Source organism: Myotis myotis, unplaced genomic scaffold (genome assembly GCF_014108235.1).
Source record: "Myotis myotis isolate mMyoMyo1 unplaced genomic scaffold, mMyoMyo1.p scaffold_m19_p_11, whole genome shotgun sequence".
In the NCBI taxonomy this organism is placed as follows: domain Eukaryota; kingdom Metazoa; phylum Chordata; class Mammalia; order Chiroptera; family Vespertilionidae; genus Myotis; species Myotis myotis.
The window spans coordinates 60,003,635-60,028,274 of NW_023416315.1; the positions used below are offsets into that span (position 1 = coordinate 60,003,635).

Here is a 24,640-nt window from a genome sequence, read left to right on the forward strand (position 1 = left end):
CTGTGAGAGCAGGCGGCAGTGCTCACAGGCACACCTGTTGGTGAGCACTTTGATGTGAGAAGATGTGGCTCATGGGTACCAGCAGCACCCCTGCTCTGGGGGCCTCCAGCCTGTTCGATCCTGCTGTCAGCCAGAAGCTGTCACTCTAGATGCACAGCTGCATTTCCCACCGGTCTGTCTGTCGTCTGGCCTCCCACAGCTGCACCCTTTCCTGGGAAGTTGTACGCCTGTCAGCCCCGGGGAAGCAAGGTGGCAGAATGAACTTGGGAGGGGCTGAAAACAGTTTCCAAGTCTCTCCTAAGCCAGTGAAGTGAAAAATAGGAATCTCCGCGCTGCCTGGCAGAGTGTAGGCTTCCGGCTAATCAAGTGCATTCGGAAATGCAGGCGGAGTACCTGAGCCACCCTAGGCCCCTCTGGACTGCAATGGCTTTCACCCTGTGTGCCACGGGTGGTGAGGGACTGTGAGGTCAGAGCAGAAGAGCCAAAGAAAGTCCGGGACAGGATGCAAGGGCCAGACCCAGGAGATGCCCAGAGGACAGAGGCAGGTGCAGCCCGAAGGCAGGTGATGGAGCCAGGCAGGAGTCGATGAACCATGGCAGAGGTTGAATTCAACAAGTGGGCCGTAGGCAGGCAAACAGCTGGCTGAAGAAGGAAGCCCCTCCCGGGTGTGTCTACTTCCCACCGATCCCTCGTCCAGCTGTAGTGGGAACATGGGGTCAACACCCTGATAAGTGAGATCGGAACATGAAGTTACTTCATCAAAGGCTAGCGCCTCCCGTCCCGGGTTAGCCTCCAGTTCGGAAGCCTTAGGCTCGGTGCACGTGGAGGGGGTTCCTGCGGCAGAACGTGCCAGATTTCTTAAAGACAGTGTAGTTTCTCTCTCTCTAACGTGGCTTGTGTTAGACCAGGGCTCAAATACTGCCCCATTATTTGAGTCTGAAGAGGGCTTGAAAACATAGTGGTCGTTATCTCTTTAGAAATCAGAATTCTTGAAAGAAAAGCCTGGTGTGGTGCCAGAGCAGGCTGCACTTTATCATCGTTGTCAGACCAACTATAAATGCAAATGATTTGATAGACTCTAGGCTGGTGGAACTAGACAGACCTCAGATCGTGTAACCTGATCGCGTCTTTTCACTTGGAAACTCAGCGCCCGGAGTCCCAGTGCTGTGTACCTGGGGCGGAGTGCAGACCAGAATAGCTCACTCCTGTCGCCAGACCAGTGCGCTCTGCCCTGCAGTATCGGGTCTCACGTGCTGGTGAGCATCACAGTCACCTGGGGAGTTCATTTAAAACGCGCACGCCTGGCCCCGTCCCTGGAGATTCTGATTCTGATCGTGGACGTTGGAACTTTGAACAGGTTCCCCAGGTGACTGTCCACAGAGCGCTGGAGCTCACTGGCCTGCACTGCCCTGGAGACAGCCTTTTCGAGGCCCTGCCCAGTCTTTGTTCTCTCTCTTTCGGGAGATGAGGAGCTGCCCCTGCCTGTCGCTGCTGACCTGATCTAAGCAGAGGTCTGATCAGATGGATCCTAGGGAGGAGTTCCTGGTTCGGCCTAGGAACAAATCAGAAGATGTCTTGGACAGAAGGCGGGAGCCCCTGAAAAAGTTCTCCTCTCTCCTCCCCTGACCATTGAAACTGTGGTGCCCTGGCTGAGGAGCCACGCCCAGTTTTATGGGCAGGAGGGAGGAAAGAGGCTCCCAGCCATGGTAACCCAGCGCCCTGACCAGCCCACATGCTGACTGGATCCTCACTTGGCTCTGCTGCTTTAGTCACCCTGCTCGTCCTCTGAGCCCAGGACCCGTCCTGTGCACTTGCTTCAGATGCCACAGACCCCCACCGTCAGGGAGCAGAGATAAAGCCGGAGGTTGACTTTGGGGAAGACCTGCAGGAGCAGGTTTTTATTGTGTTTGAGGGCTTCTTTATCAGCACCACCTGCTGGCATCCACCAGTCGTCCAGCCGGGCTGCCCGTGCTCAGGGTGACACAGGGATAGTCCACACAGATTTCACGTCCTTCAAGGTCACCGCCCTTTGAATTTGGAGCCACATCAAAGCAAACTAAATTCCAAACTAAATTGTTAGCCCAGCCCCTTCCATCATAGGAATCCTTTTCTAAACCACTTTCTGAGAGTAATAGTTGCTTTATGACCTTTCCTTTTTTAAAATCGGGGTTTAATAGAAGAAATGCTACCATGGTAATAGACTTCGATCTCTCTTAATAGGCATTTCTTTTGTAGTGCTTACCCTTCAGGTCAGGACTGCAGTTAATGTGTCTGTTGTGGCAGCCAACTGCATAAACAGTTCATTGCTTGTCACTGAATTTGAATATTACGCAGAGCATTATCATAGAAGATGTGGAACAAGATCCAGGCATAAAAAAGTTAAGTTGTGTTTCCTCCAAAGCAGGGAGAAAGAACAGCCCTTGCTGGGGGGGAATCAGCCCGATATTGAAAACAAAATGAGTTAGCTAATCAGATCTTAAGGTGGTCAGGAGTAGTACTTGGCGCACCGGCAAAGCTCGCTTTGTGCTTCTCCTAAATTGAATTTATCGATCACTTTTGCTTCAATCTCACAATCGTCTCATTCTCTCTTTGCCACTTGCTCCATTCTCATCCACCCCCCACTCTCCCGTCCCTCCTTAGTAAAACTCGGGTGCACCCAGGACATGTTCCCCTTTTGGGTTCCCCATGACCCTTTCCCTGGAAGCCTTCCTGCTTCCCTACCCAGCTTTATTAAGGCTTTTGAAGTCTTGGCGAGACATTGGGGAAGCTCAGCCAGAGACCGAATGGTATCCTTTATAGAAAAAGAAAACTATTTTTATTCTCTTTGTGACGATTGTTTAGCAATCCAGGGTGGCCACAGTGCCTCCTAACTATATAGCTTTAGCCAATAGCCAACATGCCACTGTAATTCGGGAACCAGTTGACAAGATTGCTGTGTGACAGAACTATTTGAGGAACACAGTTAAGATCGTTTTAGTAAGTGGAATTGGCACACAGTCTCTGGTCTCCCGGCCCTGCTCTGTCTGACCGTGGGAGCTGCCGTGTCCCTTCCTGGGCAGCAGGAAGCAGAAGGAAAGGAGCAGCATTGATGCGAACCCGGGCCTCCTTTGGAAGTTTCTCCAGTTGTCTGTAAAGGGGTTTATGCAGGTCCCAAACGAGAATGATGAACAAATGCAAGGAATTTCTTTCTGTACATTAAGATTAAGTCTTAACCATTCCTTAAATGAAGGAAGCGATTTTTTATAATTTGCAGATATTCTCCCCATTCTTTGGGAATTTCCTATGTTAATTTATGCGGTGGTAAATTTATGTGGTGTTGAAACTCAGCCCCACAGCAGCTGCTTACAGGACCCATACAGCGACTACAGGAGGACCTATAAAGGTGGCCACCACGTGACAGACCCTGCCAGGCTGGGGACCCCCTCACCCAGAGGCCCCCGGGTCTGGGTGTTCGCAGGTTTCACTGCAGAGGGTGATACAGTAACCACTCAGGGTGTTTTACCTATTCATCTTTTTTAGAAATTCTACTTGACCTTGCATTTGTTAATGTCTGTGACGGAAGGGAGGCGTTTGGTACCACCTCTGCCCCCCTTGGTGGCAACTGAAGGCAGTTTGACAATATAACGTGTGTGTAGACCAGTCCTGGAAGACACAGGTTTGCCCCCTCGTGTCTTCAAAGAATCACCCATAAACCAACCGGACTGTAAAGCATGTGTCATGGCATTTTGTAACTGTGGGTACTTTCTGTGTCTCCTATTTGTTCAGAGTGTTCTTCTGGTGCCTTATGTCAGACTGGCCCATCGACCTCCACACCAGCTGGGCTCACCTTCCCTTTAAAGGAGAGTCTGACATTCTTACCACCACCTGAGGTGGCTGAAAAATTGCCCTCTGTGTTTGGTTAGGGCTGCAGGGAGAAGAACAGTAAAAAGACCCCCAGATTCTAGAATAACACTAACTGTTGCTTTAATTGCATTGGGGTCACTGCTGATTATTTTGCAACAGTTGAAAGGGAGTACATTTGTTAAATAAAAAAAACTTTCATGGCCAAGGCTTTATTAAAGGAAAGGGTTACTGAGCCAGATACTAGCCAGAAGATGACCGGATCCTGGGTCCGCGGCCTACTGCACCATTAGCAGCAGGCTGGATGGGGAAGACAGCACGTCCGCCGTCCTGAAGTCTGTGAGCTCTTTTATAATCGCGTGGTGTCTTGCGGAAGAAAGGTGTGATTTGTTTTGAGACAATTTACATTGACTACCAATAAGGCAGACGGGAAGAGATGAAGTGGAACAGTGCAGAGTCCGTAAGAGGAGATACTTACTACTTTTGGTTGGTTGTGGGCCACAGTCCAGAAGTTCACGCACATGCGGGATAGGGTGACTGGTGGTCGCAACAGAAGTCAGTTCACAGCTCCACCCTGCACAGGAATGTGAGCAGTCCACTGTTAGCTGCCCACAGCTGTGAGCTGGTGGACACACTGTGTTTCTCTCCCAGCTGCTGTGATTTAATTTAGGACAAATCAGAATTTTTCTCTTGTTGATTATCATATGGTTGTCGCTATAACCATAAGATCTAAACAGTAGAGCAAGGCACAGCCATGTAATCTTGACCAGGCAGACAACAGCGTAAAGTTCCCATTGGCAAGTTGAAGAAAGCAGTGAGTGTATAACCCCAAAATGTAAAATGGCTTCACTCATAGAGTAATTGTTTCCGTTAATAACTCAATACCCGTAGATGGGCTCAGTATATAGATCGGCTTTATACTGACTTGCGTTTTGTATTAATAAATAATGTTGTGGCAAGGGTGTCTATGTATCTAGAATTTATAGTTTCCAGTCCATGTAGTTGGAGAAAGTTGCACACAGATCAAGCCACAGAGGGGAGGGGTGGGAGCTGGGGAGGGGGAGGATGAGGATAAATGAGATGCTATGATGTGTGGCATCGCCTGGTCTGATTCTTCATGCTAGGTGCTCAGTTTTTAATTTTCCCAACAAGCACAGAGCTTCTCTGAATGGTGGGCTCGAGAGGAGCCTCACAGTCAGGTGTGGTTCCACAGCACTGACCTCTGCTGAGCAGCATTTGGCCCGGTTTGCTTAGTCCTTCCTGTTTTCTCTAGATGCAGCTAGCTTTTCTGATTTACTTCCTTCTTGACCATGTCATTGTCTTTTTTTTTTTTTTTAAATTCTTTATTGTTGAAAGTATTACATATGTCTCCTTTTTTCCCCTCATTGCCTTTCCTGACCATTCCTATGTGAGTTCTCTCCACACTAGCTTGCCTGCTTTTATATCTATTTTTTTTTTGTACCCCTTGGGCATGGACTTCTTAGAAACCTATGATCATTGAGATTCAAGGTGAGCCATCCAGTACTTTTGTGACCCACGCACTTATTTGTCCTTCCACTCTTTCTGTTCTGCCCCTTTATTTCAGTCTTTTTTTCTTGACCTTAAATCTTCATCTCTAAAGACCTTTGACTTCTTTTCCCAAGCCTGCACTTCCTTCTAGACCAGTGGTTCTCAACCTTCCTAATGTCTCGACCCTTTAATACAGTTCCTCATGTTGTGGTGACCCCCAATTTCATTGTTACAAATTGAACATAATTAAAGCATAGTGATTAATCACAAAAACAGTATGTAATTATATATGTGTTTTCCGATGGTCTTAGGCAACCCCTGTGAAAGGGTCGTTCGAGCCCCAAAGGGGTCGCGACCCACAGGTTGAGAACCGCTGTTCTAGACCAGTGGTCAGCAAACTGCGGCTCCTTCAGTGTGGCTCTTCCACAAAATACCACGTGCGGGCGCACACATACAGTGCAATTGAAACTTCGTGGCCACACTCAAGGGGCCAAAGAGCCACATGTTGCTCGCGAGCCTCAGTTTGCCAACCACTGTTCTAGACATTTCCATGAGGTCATTCCAGACTCACAAGCCCCAAACTTAAGTCATCTTCCTCATTTCCAGTGTGTCTCCTCTCACTGATTTCCCGGTTTCTCTGAGGATCCAACCTCCCTGTCACTGAGGATCCACCACAGCTTAGGTCTCACCATCTCTTTTTGTTCCCATGTTTCTGTGGCTCTCTCTCTCTCATCCCCACCCTTGCTTGGTTTCTAATCTGCCTCCTCCCTGGTCTTTCTTCCTCCAGACTCTCCTCTGTTGGCTTCATTATGCTCAGGGTGTCAGGATAGCCTTCACTCTGGGCCCCTCTTACTTCTCTGGTATATCCTGAGCACGCACCCTTTCCTCTAGCCAGGCCTGTCTCTTTCCTCCGGCCTCCGTACATACGGGCTTGTTCCCATCTGAGTCTTTGCACTGCCTCCCAGCCTGGCCTGTCCCAGCCCTACGCCTCTTCCTTTCTCTATGTTCTGTCCATCCTGCAGGATCATTGAGTTGCCTCTTCTGATTGCGCAGCTAAAGAGCTGGCCTCTCCTTGGCAGAACCACTTTCCTGGAAGCATACACAGGAAACTAGGAAACAGGAAGGAAAAAATTGCATTTGATTGTATATTCTTTTGTTCTTGAATTTTATACTGTTTGTGTGTATTATTCAGTGAAATAATTTTAGCACATTTTAGCAAATATGTTTAAAAATCACAAGTAATTACTCTGTGTTACACCTTAGTTTTCCATGAGCATGTATATTGGTTTCCCCATAGCACCTAAGTCAGTGCAGTGGGTACCTGGTAGGAGCTTTGTGAAGGGCTGGATAGAAGAGATGCGGGAAGAAGGCATGAACAGATTAGCGGCAACCTTGGACCTGACCTAACTTCTTCTTGCTGAGTAATTTCAAAACTGAAAGGAAAAAGATCACTCTTGCCTTTTTTTAAGGTTCTTAAGAATAGAGGCTGTATACCTGGCTGCATCTGGTTATAGAGTTTTAATCTGATGATTAAGAATTCTTCCTGGCTAGGATTTATATATAGAAAATTCTAAAGAGTCATAAAAACATATTAAAGCTAAATTCAGTAAAGATGCAGGATACAAAATTAACACACAAAAATCAGTAATGTTTTCTACATATTAACAATGAATATTCTGGGGGGGGGGAGAGATTGGTCACATTTATAATAGTATCAAAAAATAAAATACTGCCTGGCCGGCATGGCTCAGTGATTGAGCATTGACCTATGAACCAGGAGGTCACGGTTCGATTCCCAATCAGAACACATGCCCAGGTTGCAGCTTGATCCCCAGTGTGGGGCATGCAGGAGGCAGCCAGTCAGTGATTCTCTCTCCTCATTGATGTTTCTATCTCTTTCTCTCTCCCCCTTCCTCCCTGAAATCAATAAAAATATTTTGAAAATAAAAATTAATAAAAAACAAATAACAAAAAAATCATAAAATACTTAGGAATAAATTTATTTTCACCAATGATGTGAAAATAAATTTCTCTACTCTGAAAATTACAAGACATAGATGAAGGAAATCAAAGAAGACACAAATAAATGAAAAGCTGTCTTATGTTCATGGGTTGGGAGAATTAAATTTGTTAAAATGCCAATACTTCCAAAAGCAGTCTGTAGATTCAGTGCAACCCCTATCAGATTTCCAGTGGTATATTTTTTTACAGAAATAATAAAAAAAAATCCTAAAATTTGCGAAGAACCACAAAAGACTCCCAGTAGTCCAAGCAATCCTGAGAAAGAAGAATAAGGTAGGAGAATTACACTGTCTGATTTCAAGCTCTACCACAAAGTTACAGTAATCAAACAGTGTGGTACTGGCATAAAAACAGACAAGTAGACCAGTGGAATGGAATTGAGAGCCCAGAAATAAGCCCAGCATGGTCAACCAATATTTGACAAGGGGCCCAAGAATGCTCAATGGAGAAAAGACAGTCTCTTCAATAAATGGTGCTGGGGAAATTGGATATTTACAGGTAAAAGAATGAAACTTGACTCCTCTCTTACACTACTTAAAAAATTAACTGAAGTGGATTAAAGAGTCAAATGTAAGACCTTAAAGCATGAAACTCCTAGAAGAAAACATAGGGGAAAAGGTCCTTGACGTGGGTCTTGGTAATGATTTTTTGGGAATCACACCTAAAACACAACACAATAAAAAAACACATTAAGTGGGACTACATCAATCTGAAAAGCTGTACAGCAAAAGAGACCATCAAGAAAATAAAAAAAAACACCAGCATACGAAATGGGGAAAACTGTTTGCAAACCATGTATCTGATAAGTAGTTAATATTCAAAGTAAATAAAGAACTCATACTACACAATAGCAAAAAATAAAAAATCATCTAATAAATGGGCAAAAGACCTGCACAGACAGTTTTCTAAAAAAGATGTATGAATGGTTAACAGGTATATGAAAAGATGCTCAACATCGCTAGTCAATAGGGAATTACAACAAATGCTGACAGGTATGTGATGAAGAGGAAACCCTTGTGCACTGTTGGTGGGAATGTAAATTGGCTCAGCCATTATGAAAAACAGTATGAAGATTCCTCAAAAAATTAAAAATAGAACTACCATATGATCCAGCAATTTCACTTCTAGGTATATATCCAAAGAAAATGAAAACGCTTAACTCGAGAAGATGTCTGCACTTCCATGCTCATAGCTGCATCATTCACAGTGGCCCACGGCATGGACACAACCTCGGTGCTCATTGATGGAAGAATGGATAGAGAAGTTGTGATAATAAACAATAGCATAATATTTAGCCATAAAAACACACACCTAGGAAATCCTACCATTTGTGACAACAAGGATGGACCTTGAAGGCATTAGGCTAAGTGAAATAAGTCAGAGAAATACAAATACCATGATATCACTCATACGTAGAATTTAAACAAAACAGACCAAACTCATAGAAAAGGAGATCAGATACATGGTTACCACAGGCAGGGACTGGAGAAAGGTGGTCAAAAGGTCCAGACTTCCAGTGAGGTAACGTACAACATGGACAGGAGAGCTAACACTGCTATATGCGGGAAAGCTGTTGAGAGAGTTCTCATCAAAAGGAGACTTTTTTTTGTTTTCCTTTTATTGTATCTATGAGATGATGGATGTTAGCTAAACCTGTTGTGGTGGTCATTTCACAGAGTATATAAATCAAACCAATGTGCTGTGCACCTTAAACCTTATGCAGTGATGTACGTCAGCGACTCCTCACCTGCAAAAATAAATGGCTAAATAGATGGTAGGGGATGTTTCTGCAACATTTTGGGAACAGATACCTGGGTAACTTTGCCCAGCATCACAAGCTCAGGAGCATGTGCGTCCTGCCTGCAGTGGGCAGACGTTCTCTGTCGGGGAGAAAATCCTGTCTTCAGCTGAGATTTCCTCTCAGAGCCCTTGGGGTTTAATTCCTGCCCCCTACACCTCCCTCCCCCTCCCCCCCCCCCCCCCCCCCGTCTTCCCCCAGTCCCTGTGGCCACCATAGATGCTTCCATACATTTCAGATGGCCGAGGCAGTGAGATGGCACATGCACTGCCCCGCCCACCTCATGTTCCAGGCCGTTGCCCCCCTCAGGGTTCAGCTGGATATGGGCGAGGAGCCGTCATTTGGAAATTGTACATGGTTAAGCGGTGGTGTCCATTAAAGGCAATGATATTTTGCCCTAGCTGGTTTGGCTGTATGGATAGAGCGTCAGCCTGCGGACTGAAGGGTCCCGGGTTCCATTCTGGCCAAGGGCACATGCCTGGGTTGCAGGCTCTATCCCCAGTAGGGGGCATGCAGGAGGCAGCCAATCAATGATTCTCTCTCATCATTGATGTTTCTATCTTTCTCTCCCTCTCCCTTCCTCTCTAAAATCAATAAAATATATTAAAAAAATAATAATAAAGGCAGTGATCTTTTGAGACCAGAAGGTGTATGTTTTGCTTTGTGTGTTTTTGAAGTCGATCTTTGGAAAACAGTACAAATGATACTAAGTCCTTGCTGCCGTTTTCTGGTCCCTCCTTCTGGGGGTAAAACTTACACTTTCTCTTTCTCTTGCAGAGCATGATTGAGAAGGGAGGATAAAAGCCACTTTCAGAACAAGCAAAACTCCGTCAACATTGATTCCAGAGGTGGCGGGACATATTTTTTCCTTGTAAGAAAGTAACCTGTTTAGAGAAAAGCCGATGAAGAGACGCACTGGGAGCAGAGTGAACAGAAGCGCATCACAGTTATTTATTCAACAAGAACGGAAAGCCGAGGCCTCGCTTGACCAGGGGCCAGCCGCAAAGGACACGCCGCGTTGGTACCGCCAGCCGTGATGACAACGAGTGGGCAGCCCTTTCTGCCTTTCGTACTTTCTGTCCAACTTTCTCTTCTGACCAAGCTCCATCACTTGGTGAACCTCCACTCCGGCAAAGCGTGCGGGTGGGACCAGGGATGAGGAGATGGGAGGGGGAGGAGAGGGCAGGATGCCTCCACCCAGGCCCTCGGTGCTGGCATAGTATCCAGACTGCATGTTGGGCTTCTGCTTCCTTTCTCCCTTGACTATAAGAGCTGTTTCATTTTAACTTATGACGATCATGTAAAGAAGACAAAAAGGAGAGAAAATGTCCCTCTTTTACTGGAATAATGTTTATGATTACAAGTGAAATAAGGCATTTTTTATCAACATAAAGGCAACCTTGGCTTATACAACTGCTTCTCTATCGTGAATACTGACACCTGACTTCACTCACTATCAATAATAAATTTATTTTCTGACGAAGACTTGCAGCCTGGGCCTCGTGTGCTTCTTTCCAGGGGTCGGATGGTTATGCTATGGGAACGGAGTTGATTTATAGTGTTACTAGTTTCCATGTGTGCTGTACCCTTCTCCCAAAAGCTGCAGAGCCTCAGCCACGCAAGCGCTCCTATGGACTTGCCTCGTGGTAGGCAGGTGGGCAGGTGGGTGGGTAGGTAGGTAGGTAGGTAGGTAGGCAGGATGCAGTAAGAGCTTTACAACCTGCATGGACCTTCCTCCCTCTGGGATGACCTAAGCCATCCTGCCTGTGGTGAGAACGAGCTTAGCTAACCTTGGTTACAAACTTCCCACCCTGCGATCTATGAAAACGTTATTTTTAAAAAGGCAACCAACCTTGAGTGTTTTCCCTCTTTCCAGTTTCATTAAAGCTTTCTAATTATGTCTCCCTTTTTTACCAGAGGATTGGTACTTCAAGCCTGGATTTTGATAAGTTGGAAATTAGTATTCACACTGAAGCTAAATGGAAAGGTCTTTCCAGGAATAGATGGAGGAGAAAATGCCAAGGCTCCATCTTCTGTTGTGTAGAATTTCTGTTACAGAGAGAAGTACTTTAGCAAAATAATTACGAATACAGGCTCTGGAGTAGGTGCATCTGTGCTCAGTTTGTGACCCCGCCCCTTTCCCCGTGGGACCTAATCAAACCCCTCACCATCCTGAGCCCCTGATTTCTCAGCTGCTGGGGTTGGGGGTGGAAGAAATCTGTGTAGACATATATTCGGTTGGGTCCAGTACATGTTGGTTTGTGTGATTATTCAGTAAACTGGTGTCTGGAGTTGGTGATGTGGGAAGAATATCCACAGGCCTAGATACCTTTTACTTTGAGATGGTCTTATGTTGGGAACATTTCAGCCAACCTCTAGAGACGGAAGTGTGGCCCCTTTTCTCTAAATCCTGAGTTGGCTCCATTTGAAGGCATCTCGTGGGAGCTTGTGGACACACCTGTGGACCTGATGCTGATTCTGAGTGACTGTCAACTCTCCCGCCGTAATTTCCCCGAGGCTCTGTGGTTCCTGCTCAATGGAAGCTTCTGTTCTGAGTTGTGTGTTTTTTATGGTACAAAATAAGCTGATTTGTTTAAGAGTGAAGGAAGGAGCATTGGTTGCTGGAGGAGCAGCACATCAGGCCCTGTCAGGATGGCAGCCAGGTAACTACCTGGGGGAGAGAATAGGTACACAAAAACAAGTGTTTACAAGGTGACTTGCAAATCAGTGTGTGCAAATCAGCTAATTCACAGATTCCCTGCTTTGTTTTGCAATTTAGAGCGAAGAAGTTGGCGCATCCCAGGCTGCCAGTCTTGTCACTGGCAGAGAAATACCGCACTGAAGAGCCTGGCATTAAAGCTGGTGAAATCCATGAGAATGGAAGGTGGTTGGTCAGGACATCTCCCTCCCACCACGGGTGGTTAATGTATCACCCTGATAAACAGGATGGGTGCAAGGGAGAAAGACTGCACTCGGGATGAAATAAAAGGGTGAGACGATGCCTTTTTCTACACCTTCAGGCGCCTTGCTCTTGATGGCCTGACAACTCTGTCCAGGTTACTGTTAACTTCAGGACAACTGCTTGCGAAGAATGTTGTGCTTTTGAGTCTCAGGGGAGTTACACATTCCAAATAGTTTCTCCATTAAGGAGAACACACCTTGAACTGTAGGATAGCTCATGAAGCCAAGAAAAGTCAAGTTACTTGAAAGCTGATCAGATGTTATCACACTAAACAAATGTCTGGTGAAAGAGAAGAAAGCTGGGTGGAACCAGCACAAAGTCCTCTCTTTAAAAAGCTAATAACTTGTTACAGAAAACTTACCAACGTGATGGTTTAGAAAATTACTGACTAATCCTTATTAGTAGCAGATGTGGACTGCTAACAGCCAAATGCTGTGGCTTGCTGGTCTACCAATGAGACGCCCCTACAGCAGCTGTACACAGTATTTTGCTTAGAACTGAACAAGCGGCCAGATGTCCTCATCATGTCTGCCTTAGGAGTTGGGAACCTGTGGTTCTTAGCTTGATATCTTTCAGCCCACAGGTATAATTGCTTTTGCCAGAAACCCACAGGATAATTCCCTCTCCCCCATTTCAGCCGTTAAGAGCTGACTCTTCCAAGATTTAAGACTAAGAGCTGTTGAACAATTGAAAGGGTAGCAGTAGCTTCCTAGGATTATTCTGTCTTGAGTTAATATACTTGAAAGGCTACTGCTTTGAATGAATGAGTTAATATGCGTTCATTCATTCTCTGTCGGTGCTCCCCTATGCCCCCAAGTTTTCATCTGTTTCTTCACCTCCCATCTGTATCTCCTCCTCTAGCCCCTTCTGTAGTGGGTTGAGACCTTTCTCACCTTTCTCAGCCTTCCAAGGCCACTTCCTGAGAGGTAACATGGGAGTGTACAGTCCTGTGCTCTGGCTCTGGTTTCTGCTGCTGTTGCCTTGGGAGGAGTCACTTCCCCACAGGGTCCTAACTGCCCGGGGGTGCCCTGGTTCTCCATTATAACAAATGACTTTTGGTACTTCCTTTTCTTACCAGCCTCCTAAGTCGTAAACTAGTTATAGATTGAGAACTTTTTTTTTTTTTTTAGATTGAGAACGTCTTATCTTTAGTGATTTCTTATTTTGCAGTTCCTAACTTATAAACTAGGTATATGGAGTTATTTTAATTTTCTGGGGGAAGTAACTTTGTATTTAGTTCTCTGTAGCCTTTGAGCGTGTTCTCCTATAGTTTGTGATCTTCATTAGAAAAAAAATATGGCTCTCGTCGGTTTGGCTCACTGGATAGAGCGTCGGCCTTGTGACTGAAGAGTCCCGGGTTCGATTCCGGTCAAGGGCATGTACCTTGGTTGCAGGCACATCCCCAGTAGGGGGTGTGCAGGAGGCAGCTGATTGATGCTTCTCTCGCATCGATGTTTCTAACTCTTTATCCCTCTCCCTTCCTCTCTGTAAAAAATCAATAAAATATGTTTAAAAAAAAAAAAAAAGAAAAAATATATGATTTGCTGTCACTTGCCCTGGGGGATGGGCTGTATCCATTCTGAAATGTCTTCCCAGGACATGTAGCCGGTCGAGCCAATGAGACTACAATCCAAACCACCCCGAATAGGAGCCCGCGGTGCTGCCACTTTTACCTGCAGCATCTGGACAGTGCATATGCTGGTTAACTTACGTCCATGCTTATTTTTAAATTTATTATAGACATTTGCTTTAGCCTCTCCCACTGGGCCCTTAAAAGAATGCAAAGTTTGCAGGTGCCAGTTTTTTAACCTTCTTCCCTTGACCCACTTAATGTCAGAGGTGCCAACAGCGACAGTAAAGGGAATTTAAGGGAGGGAAGACAGGTTACTATCCATGAGTGGAACACTGGTTCTTGCAGACCAAGTCTGCGTGGAGAGAAGGACTGGGCTTTATTCCCATAAACTTCTTTTCATTTTCCAGCCTCTGTCATTTCGAATCCACTGGCACATGAAGAAGAGAGTCCTTTTTAATTATTCCAATTTAGATGATAGAGCTATATCATTTTATCATCATCCCAGCCGGCTCACCACCCAGGGAGGTGGGGAAGGCAGTGATTTTTCAGGCGGTAAAATGGGAAACTGAGGGCCTCCCTTGTGTACCAAAGAGATCGAGTCCTGCCCGACCCGCCTCAGGAGCCCAGCTGTGCTGCCCAGCTGCGCTGCTCTCAGCACTCCCAGGGAAATGCTGGTTTGAATGGATAAGCACTACAGGCAAAGGAGACGTGTTTCCCCACATCCAGAATGAGGGTCAGCTTGCTCATCTGACAGGGTCCCTTACTCTAAGAATTTTGGTTCAAGTACCAGATAGCTTCCGGAACTTCCAATTAATTACTTTACCTTCCAAAACCCAAAGTCATGGGCACCCCATTTTGGGAGAAAATGACCAACCACCTAATTCATTCTACATCCAGGTGATGCTTGAAGATCATGAAATTTCATGTCATTCATTCATTCTCTCTCTCTCTCTCTCTCTCTCCCTCCTGGTGCCTCTGGCCTCAATGTTGCTGGCAGACCCCTAAAAAAAGAGTTGACTTGCTTTAGGGGAGACTGGAAAAGTCACCACCCAACTAAAAAAACGTCTTCTACTTTTCCTGTGAGTTGTCTTGAACCTTCCAAATAGACCCCCAGCCTTCTGCAGAGCCTGATAATATGCCCTATGTTTTAGGGGACAGTCCAGTGCTAAACCCAATTTGGATTCAGAAAACATGGTTCCCATATGTATGCTTTTCAGTTAAAGTTAAAAATTGAAACTATTAAGCTCAGTCCCTGAAACTCCCTCAAACCAAGTCAACTCTACCTGAAAAGCAGCTACGCCTCAATTTAATGCAATGCTTCAAACCACCAAAAGTGAGTTTGATTAGGTGAGGCCTGCATACACTTCAGAGATTTTTCCAGGCAGCAAAGCGGGGCTTCCCTCACCTCTGGTCCCCTCTGCCTCCCTGGGAGGGTCCTTCCTGGGCTGTGGTCGCTGTCACTTTGCTGTGAGGCCAGTCTGCTTTGAATAGAACCCTGCCTTCAAAATGAATGGCATTTCCATAATGGCTTTTAAGTGCAAGTATGGAGGCCCCAGAGGTCACTGGCCAGGATACTGGGTACCGCTGTGCTCCAGCAGCCTTTCCTTTCTGGGCTTCCTCAGGCAGAGGTAGTGGCCGCCTGGGCTGGAAAGTGGCCCATTTTGGAAGGAGCCTCCTGCAGCGCCCTTCTCTGTGGGGCGGTCCATTGGCCAGGCCGCTGCTGGGCCCTCATCAATGCCCACAGCATGGTCGAAAGCCTGTGCTCATTCACTCTCTCCCCATCCCTGCCAGGTATATCAAATAGGGGTTGAGGACCAGATAACAGGCCAACTGCTCATTATCTGCTGCCTGTGTGTCCAAGAGGCAAGGGTAGAGCCATTTCCATTTCATCGCCACAGGCCAGGTTCCTCAGTCAGCATCAGGCCGCAGGTTCTAGCTTTGGAACTCCCTAAGGTAATGTGCACCCAGACCTCAGAAGCGTGAGCACAGAGTCATTGAAAGTATTATTCAGCACAGAGCTGAAGTGGCAGCGGCATTGTATTCCCAGCTTGGAAGGCAGGCTGCAGAGCAGAGCTGGGGACTCTGAGCAGAGGGCGAACAGGATGTCAGCTAACCTGCTGGTGGGAGTTCGTTTAGAGTCACCTCGGTGTTCTTGGAGCGCCTTTGCAGCAGCCACATGCTCAATGTGAATCTAAAATAAAAGAGCTCACACTCCTCACCCTCAGGTACTTAATACAGAGCTAGGAGAGCCAGTAATGTAGGCAGAAGGTGTGTTTGCATAGGAAATGGATGTATCAGTGAAGTTGGATACCACAGAGAAGCAGGAGAGGGAATACGAGTCACCATTAAGGTGATGCTGTTGCAGGAACATCAGAAGTTAATGGTCCTGTGTATAACCACTTTCCACTTCCTCCTCAAGATAGGAGTGGCTTGTTCATCGCCTACTGATCAACTTGTCCCACTTCGCTCCCCATTCCCACATGCCTGTGTTCCTGGGAGAGGTGGTTTTCAGCCATGGCACCGTGTGAAACTGGCATTGCCTGAGTCATTCATACATTAAATCACCAAATCAGCGTAGTCTACTGCTGTGCCAGGCACTTCTGGGAGTGACCAATGGCCACAGCCAAGGCCTTAACCTCACGGAGTTTGCATTCTAGGGAAGGAGTGGGTTGTGAACAATAATGTCAGGGAGTAAGAAATGCTGTGCAAAATATAAAATCAGGGCAAAGGAACAGAGTTTGGGGAGAGAGAATAGAGCTTTGGGTGTGTGTGTCGGGGCGGGGGGGCGTGCTGTGTTATATTGGGCGGTGAAGACAGCTATAAGAACTATACGCAGGTGACATTTGAGCAGATTCTAGACTAGTTAGAACCATCCATATGAAGATGGGGGAAGTGCATTCCAGGCTGGGGAACAGTGAAAACAAAGGTCCTGAGGCAGGAACAAGTTTGCTTTGTTAGTGGAAAAGCAAGGAGATCCTTGTGCCCTGAATGGCAAACAGTGTTGGGGGATGAGTCCAGAGAGGTAGGCAGGGACCAAACACATGCAACCTTTTTGTCTTTGGTAAGAACTTAACGTTTTATTCTGAGTGTGATGAAAAACCATTAGAGGGTTGTTTTCCCATAGCAATAATGTAAATAGAATTAATCCGTTCCAGACCCTCAAATGATTCCGTTTCAACCTTTCTTATATATAGTACATGTATAATGTAGTTTAATCTATAAATAAACACTCCTTTTCTTAAATCTAAAAAAAAAAAAAAAAAAAAAAAAACCATTAGAGGGTTTGGTGCAGGGCCAGCAAGGATCTGAGGTACATTTTTTAAAAGACCACTCTGGCTGTTGCTTGGAGAACTGCCTGGTGTGGTAAAGTGGAAGCAGAATAGTAGGAGGCTGTTACATTCATGATGTAAGCAAGAGGTGGTGGCTTGGACAAGGGTGGTAACAGTGGAGAAAGTGAGAAGTCATCAGATTTAGGGCTTCTATACATATACCTAATGAGACTGTTGTATTAGATGTGGGTATGAGGGAAAGAGAGGAAAAGTGTAAGAATCCCGAGATTTGCCTGAGCAACTAGCTGAATGGTGGTACCATTTACGGTGATGGAGACAACACTGGCAAGGTTCGGGTGTGGGTGGGCAGGAATCAAGGGTTCAATTTTTATCATGTTAAGGTTAATATATAAATTATAATTCCTGGTAGAAATGCTGAGTAGGCCACAAGGTATGTGCTGGAGCTAGATATAAGATTAAGTTACCACTCAAGATGGTATTGAGCCTTGGCACTAATGTGTACTCACGTGGGGAGTGAATGTGGAGAGTGAACACTGATGCTGCTAAAATACAGGATGGAAGAATAGCTCCATGACCTCAGCATAAGGAAGTATTTTTTAAAACAGGATACAAAAAACTCTAACCATAAGGGGGAAATGTTGATAAATTGGAATACTTTGATATTAAGAATTCGTGTTCAATGTGACACTATGAAGACAGTGAAAAGGCAAGCCTTAGGGAAGATATCTGTGAAGCATACAGCCAACAAAGGGCTCATATCCAACCATATAAAGAACTACAAATCAGTAAGAAAAAGACAACTGAACAGGAAAATGAGCAACAGACTGAAATAAGCACTTCACAAAAAGTAAATCTCTAAGTGGCCAATAAGCAGATGAAATGCACTGAACAGCATTACTAATTAGGGAAATGCAAATTAAATTCACCATGAGATGCCACCAGACTGGCAAAAATTAAAAAGATGGAAAATAATGAGGGTTAACAAGGGTGTGAAGCAACTGGTTTCTAATATACTGCTGGTCAGAGTGCAAATTGGTACAACCAATTTGGGAAATGATTTGGCCTTATCTATTAAAGCTGAACACGTTGTCTTAGTTATAACAAAATTACCATAGATGACTGACTGGCTTATAAACAACAGAAATTTATTTCTCACAGTTCTGGAGTCTGAACATCCAAGATCTAGGTGTTGGCAGATTCGGTGTCTGGTGCAACCCACTTCCTGGTTCATAGATGGTGTCTGCTCACTGTGTCCTCACATGGTGGATGGGCAAGGAAGCTCTCTGGAGTCTCCTTTATCAGGGCACTAATCCCATTTGGGAGGGCTCCACCCTCATGAGCTAATCACCTCCCAAAGGCCCCACCTCCTAATGCCATGACACTGGGGATTAAGTTTCAACATAAATTTCCAGGGAACACAAGCATTTAAGTCTATAGTCAGATCCATAACCAGCAGTACCATTCCCAGGGGCATAGCTAGAGAACTGTTCAATAGTGTTCATCATAGCTACAAGGTGGAAACAACTAGACGTACATCAGAGTCAAAAGGACAGATATAGTGAGGCATGTGGAATAGTATACAATAATGCAAATGAATGAATTCTGGCTGCACATAAAAATGGAAGATTCTCACACATTGTTGAACAAAATACTAAAGAATGTACGTTGTATAATTCCACTCTTACAAATTTCTTTAAAAGGCAAAATAAGTGATAGTGTTTATGAGTGAATACTCATGTGGTAAACTAAAAGAATAATAAGGAAATGTTATTATGAATGGATAACAGTTACCTGTCTGGAGTTTGGAGGGAATACTGATTAGAAGGAACACAAATGGGTCTTCTAGGGTCTGAGTAATATTCTGTTCTCTTTGCCAGAGTGGTTAATGGATCTATTTAATTTATGATTATTCAATGAGCTGTTCATTTGTTGGTATTTCGTTGTGTCTTATACTTCACAATACAAAGGACTGGAAATAGTTTAAACATGCTCAAGATTACCCTGCCTGGCCGGGTGGCTCAGTTGGTTAGAGAATCATCCAGTATAGCCAAAGATTGTGACTTTGATCCATGGGCAGGGCATGTATTCTCTCTCTCTCTCTCCCTTCCTCATTCTAAAATCAGTGAACATAACCTTGGATAAAGATATTAAAAAAAAAAAAAAGACAAAGTCATTTTCGTGCCCTTAATAATACCTACTATCAACATTTGTTGAAGGGTGCTCTGAGCCAGGCATCGTATTGAGCATTTTATACATATTGTATTTCTAACTGCAATCATCCTATAAATTAGGTGCTTTTTAAACCCCCATTTTGCAGATGAGGAAACTGAGGCTTAGAAGGATTAAGTAACTTGCTAGGCGTCCTACAGCTAGTAGATGGCAACCCAGTTTTGTCCTTCCCAGAAGCCTGGCTCTTACTGCTGTGAGGTTTCCTCTTCGCACAAACTCCTAGATTTTGAGGACAACCCCTGTTGATTGTAAACCTCCAAATCCTCTGTGGCACCTGGCCTGCGTTGTACAGTATAAGCCTTCGGTAAACGTTGAGTTGAATGAATAATGAATAAAAATCGCATTCTTTTTGCCTGCTCCCTCCCAGATACTGGGTGCGGTCGTTGGAGATTTCTTGCCTGTGCAAAGTTGCCAAGGTTTCAAGCAGAGGGAAGAATAACAGGAAAGTCTCCTGCCTGTGGCTGATGCTAGTTTTGCCTGCTGGGGTCGGTCAGACAAATTCCCTGCTTCCGTTTTCACTTCTCCTGAGCGCCAAGACAGCTGCCTGACACCTCTGGCCCCCACCTCGGCCTGCCACCCAGGAAGCCGTGGATGGAGGCAGCCAGGCTGTGTGCCAGCTGCTTCTGCCTCCAGAGGTGGCCCAGGTGCAAGCACTCCGCAGCCCCAGGTGGGCCAGGTGGCGCAGGGCACAGCCCAGACACGCTAAATAAAACTCCCAGGGCCACGTCTCCGCGGTTTCCAAGGTCTTCTGAGGCACGGACTTGGGAAGGAAATGGCCTGTTGGTCTGGACTGTCAGGCCCTGTTCCGGGGTGATTTGTCACTGGCGGTGAAGCTGGGGCAGCGCCCACAGTGCGGGCCCGGAGCAGCTGCGTGGGACTCCATGAGATACCACCAGCTCAGCCCTCGCCACCTGCCTGCACTCTGTGCCCTTCTCCAGTTGCTAGAAGATGAAAAACAACAGAGAAAGAAATCCACGTTTGAGCACTCTGCACTAGTACTTTCCTGAGGGATTTCGACCACAATTTTCCCTTGTTCCAAACAGCCAGTTACTGGTATGATCCCCCACCTACCCCTCACCTCCCCAAACTGGCTCCTCCTCCTGACTTTCTGACACCCTGCCCACGCACCTCGTGCTCCCTTCACCTGGCCTGAAGCCCAGCAGTCCATGGGTGTTCCCTCACCCCTACTCTTGCCTGCTCCTAGTACAATCCATTTGGATCTGACAGTCTTTTAGTGCCAGGAGAATTTGGGTCAATGCATTGTTTTATAAACAGCTTGGAGCCACGAAAACAATGTCCTGAGAGTGAGGATTCCTAGGCACTAAAAAGGTCAAGGTTATCTATGATGTCCTTCAGGAAAATCTCTAAATCTGCCAAAGGGCCAAGGTCTCTTTCTGCTCCCTTTCCCATCACCTTTCTCCCTAGAACAGCGGTTCTCAACCTGTGGGTCGCGACCCCTTTGGGGGTTGAACGACCCTTTCATAGGGGTCGCCTAAATACATCCTGCATATCAGATATTTACATTACGATTCATAACAGTAGCAAAATTACAGTTATGAAGTAGCAACAAAAATAATTTTATGGTTGGGGGTCACCACAACATGAGGAACTGTATTAAAGGGTCGCGGCATTAGGAAGGTTGAGAACCACTGCCCTAGAATGTAATAAATGATGCTGGGTGTGGCCCCCTCAGAGTGAGTGCCCTTCCTTACTGACTACACCGTGAATCTGTCCAATGCCAGGAGGCCAAGTCTCCCAGGGGAAACCAGCCTTTCCTTCCAGCCCCAGGAACCAATCATAGAAGCTGGTCATAGTCATTCTACTTTTAGGGATTGGTTTAGGAATGGACATGTGACATAATTCTGGCCAGTAAGATAAGAAGGAAGCTTTCTGGGTATTTCTGGGAAAGTTAACAAGGGACACTAGTGAGGCTGCATCCTATGCCTCCCTTCCCCCCCACACGGTGGCCTTTGATGCTGGCATGTGAGTTTCAGGACCTGGAGCCTAGGTGCCCACCTGTGATCATGGAGTGACCACCCCAAGGATAGAAGCCAAGACCCGGGGGTAGCAGAGATGAAAGGTGGAGGAGCCTGTGCGTCAACTGAAGCTGTTCTACCACTTGGACTTATGAGAGGGGATGCATTTCTGCTTTCCGTATATGGTGCAACTGGGCTTGCTGCTATTTGAAGCTGAAAACTTCCTAACTGATATGTCTGCATTTGACAAGTTGCAATTGCCCTCGCCCACTCCCTGCTTCCTTCAGGCTCCAACTCCAGGCTCGCGTTTCTCTTAGCAGGGCTTGGGTTTTTACTGATATTCTCATGATCTTTCACTGAGTATCTTTCTCATCAAATGCTTGGCCAAGGTTAGACTTTTAATCTCTAGTCACAGGATAGGACAGTATGAAATGAAGTTCCTACCCAGCTACATCAGAATCATGGCAAATGGGCAGAGGAAAATCCTCCAAAGAAGACATACAAATGGCCAATAAGAACATGAGAAGATGTTCAGCATCACCAATCGTTAGGGAAAAGGCAGCTCAAAACCACAATGAGATACTACCTCACACCCACTGGGATGGCTACGATCAAAAATGGACAAAACAAGGGTTGATGACATGGAGCAATGAGAACTCTCGCCCGTGGCTGGAGAGGATGTGAAATGGTGCAGCTGCTTTGGCAAAGTGTGCCAATTCCTCAACAAGGAAAATGTAGACTTACTATTTGACCCAGCAGTTCAACCCCTGGGAACATGCCCAAGAGAAATGAGGGCATAGGCCCCACAAACACTTGCATGTGAATGATTATAGGAGCGTTATTCATAATAGCCAAAAAGTGAAACAACCCAAATTCCCATGGAATGAATAAACAAAATGTGGCCTTTTCATACAATGAAATATCTATATATATAAAAGCCTAAGCAATCATCTGACCGTTGGACCGTTCAACCGGTAGTTATGACATGCACTGACCACCAGGGGCCAGACGTTCAATGCAGGAGCGGAAACCACAGGCATGGAAACATGGAACAGACTGATGAATCTCAGAGGGAAGTGGGGAGGGGGGAAGGCGGGAAGAGATTAACCAAAGATCTTATATGCATACTAGAGGTCTGGTGCACAGATTTGTGCACCAGTGGGGTCCCTGGGCCTGGCCTGCACCCTCTCGAAATCTGACCGGTTTCAGCCCGATCTCCGCAGGCCAGGCCGAGGGACCCCACTGGTGCACAAATCCATGCACCAGACCTCTAGTTAATTGATAAGAAGAAGTGAGATTCTGATGCATGCTACAGTATGGATTAGCCTTGAAAACATTATGCTAAGTGAAAGAAGCTGGTCACACAAAGACTGTCATGTTATTCTATTTATATGAAATGTCCATATAGGCAAATCCACAGAGACAGGAAGTGGGTCAGTCGTTGCCAGGGCTGGGAGTTAGGAGGAATAGAGGGTGGCTGCTAAAACATTCAGGGTTTCTTTTTGGTGTGAAGAAAGTATTAGATAGTGGTAATAGTTGCACAATTCTGAATATACTAAAAACCATTGACTTGTGCACTTTATTTTATTTATTTTATTTTTTTTAAATATATTTTTATTGATTTTTTACAGAGAGGAAGGGAGAGAGATAGAGAGTTAGAAACATCGATGAGAGAGAAACATCGATCAGCTGCCTCCTGCACATCTCCTACTGGGGATATGCCCACAGCCCAGGTACATGCCCTTGACCGGAATCGAACCTGGGACCTTTCAGTCCGCAGGCCGAGGCTCCATCCACTGAGCCAAACCGGTTTCGGCACTTGTGCACTTTAAATGGGTGAATTTTATGATATGTGAATTATATCTCAATAAAGATGATCGAAAAAGAAATCTAATTAAGCCATTTTCATTTTCTGAATTTACAACTAATCTGTAAAATGGGGAGAATAATATGGCCCTCATAATGCTGATGTAATAACTTGGAAATCTGAAGTGCTTCATACAAAATCACTCTTTAGCACATGGCTTTAAAAACCTTGTATTATGTTGTACAAGCTAGACCCCACATTCAAAATGAGTTGTGTTGTCAAATGCTGAATTAAGCAAATTAATACCAGTTTCTTTATTGCAGGACTTTTCAGAACCTTTCATTGTTAACATAATTTCCTAGGAAGGAAGGAGTGTATGTAATATTGCCCACACTTAACTATAGAACACCCCACATGTAAAAAAAAAAAAAAAAAAGTATGTTTTAACATTTTGCTGGGAGTTAGGGTTCCCTGGAACCCCATTTGGGAAACACCACGTTCTATGGAGCCATCCAAGTTTCCATCTGGTTCACCTCCTACTCCTTAGCCAAAAATGGCATAGGATTATGAGGCCTGGGGCTGACTGAGGAGCACTCTGTAGCTGTTTGCTGATTTCCGTGTGAAGCAGCCCCGGGTGAAACAGAGCAGTGGGTGTGGAAGAGAACCTGGGGCTCAGGTCTTATCATGGCTGCTCACAACCCTGAATTTGCTTTGTCACAGTTGAGGCTGTTTCCTTGCCTCTGAATCGGCGATAAAAGCGCTGCCTCGCAGGGTTGTTGTAAAGAATAAAGACATTGTTTATGAAAGCGCTTAGTTAAATAGAAATGCTCTAGACAAGTAATTTTAAGGTGTTTATTAGTTATAGGAACAGGCCTCAAAACTGTAACCTTGTTAATATTGTGTTTTTCAACATGGCTCTCCCCGGGGGCTCCAGAGCACACAGGCCTCCCTCCCCTGGCCAACAGCATCCTCACGCTGGGTCTCTGGAGAGGAACACAGGGCCTCCCACCCTGCCGCACCCACCCCCTCCCAGCCACGGTGGGACCCTGTCCATTCATGGAGGAGTCCTACTGCCCCAGGATGCCCAGCTGCGAGGCCGCGATGGTCCCAGAGGGTGAGGAGCAGCCAGGGCGCCAGGTGCCTTCCCTCCCACTCCATCCCATCTACAGGGCTTCACTGAGCGCAGCCCTGAGGGAGATAGCCCCAGAGGTAGGCCTTGGAGGCTCTGCCTCCTGCCAGGGGTCCTCTCTCCCTGTGGTGGGGCTGGGCACGAACCACCAGCCTCAGAGTCTCCGTTTCTTCTTCGGGTCAATGGCATCCCCACGAGACTTTTCCAGACAAGGATGACGTCCAACTCCCAGCCCTCAAGGGGCTGCGTTTTCATGTGGGAGACAGACGCGCATTCTAAGTAAGAGCAGATGACTCTCTGATGATGGAGTAGCAGCCGTGAGGCCGGACGTGACCTCCACACACAGCCGCGTGGCTGCCTCAGCTGACCACGGCAAGGAGCCCAACTGGTGGTGGTGTGACGGTGTCTCAGCTCAGCCGCCATAGAACACCTCAACCGGGGCCCACACAGCAGGCCGTTATCTTCTCTCAGCTCTGGGGCTGGGAGGCTGAGGCCGGGTGCCAGC

General features: G+C 46.0%; 1 protein-coding gene across 2 annotated transcripts in view; it reads left to right on the forward strand.

Moving 5' to 3' along the window:
• Nucleotides 1-10,660, forward strand: part of CHCHD3 (coiled-coil-helix-coiled-coil-helix domain containing 3) — a 267,475-nt gene extending 256,815 nt beyond the window's left edge. For both annotated transcript variants that reach the window (XM_036328655.1, XM_036328656.1), the window contains one exon: nt 9,947-10,660. In XM_036328655.1, the coding sequence (XP_036184548.1) occupies nt 9,947-9,970 (24 nt within the window). In that variant the 3' untranslated portion in view covers nt 9,971-10,660. The remainder of the gene's footprint in view (nt 1-9,946) is intronic.
• Nucleotides 10,661-24,640: the final 13,980 nt, after the last annotated feature.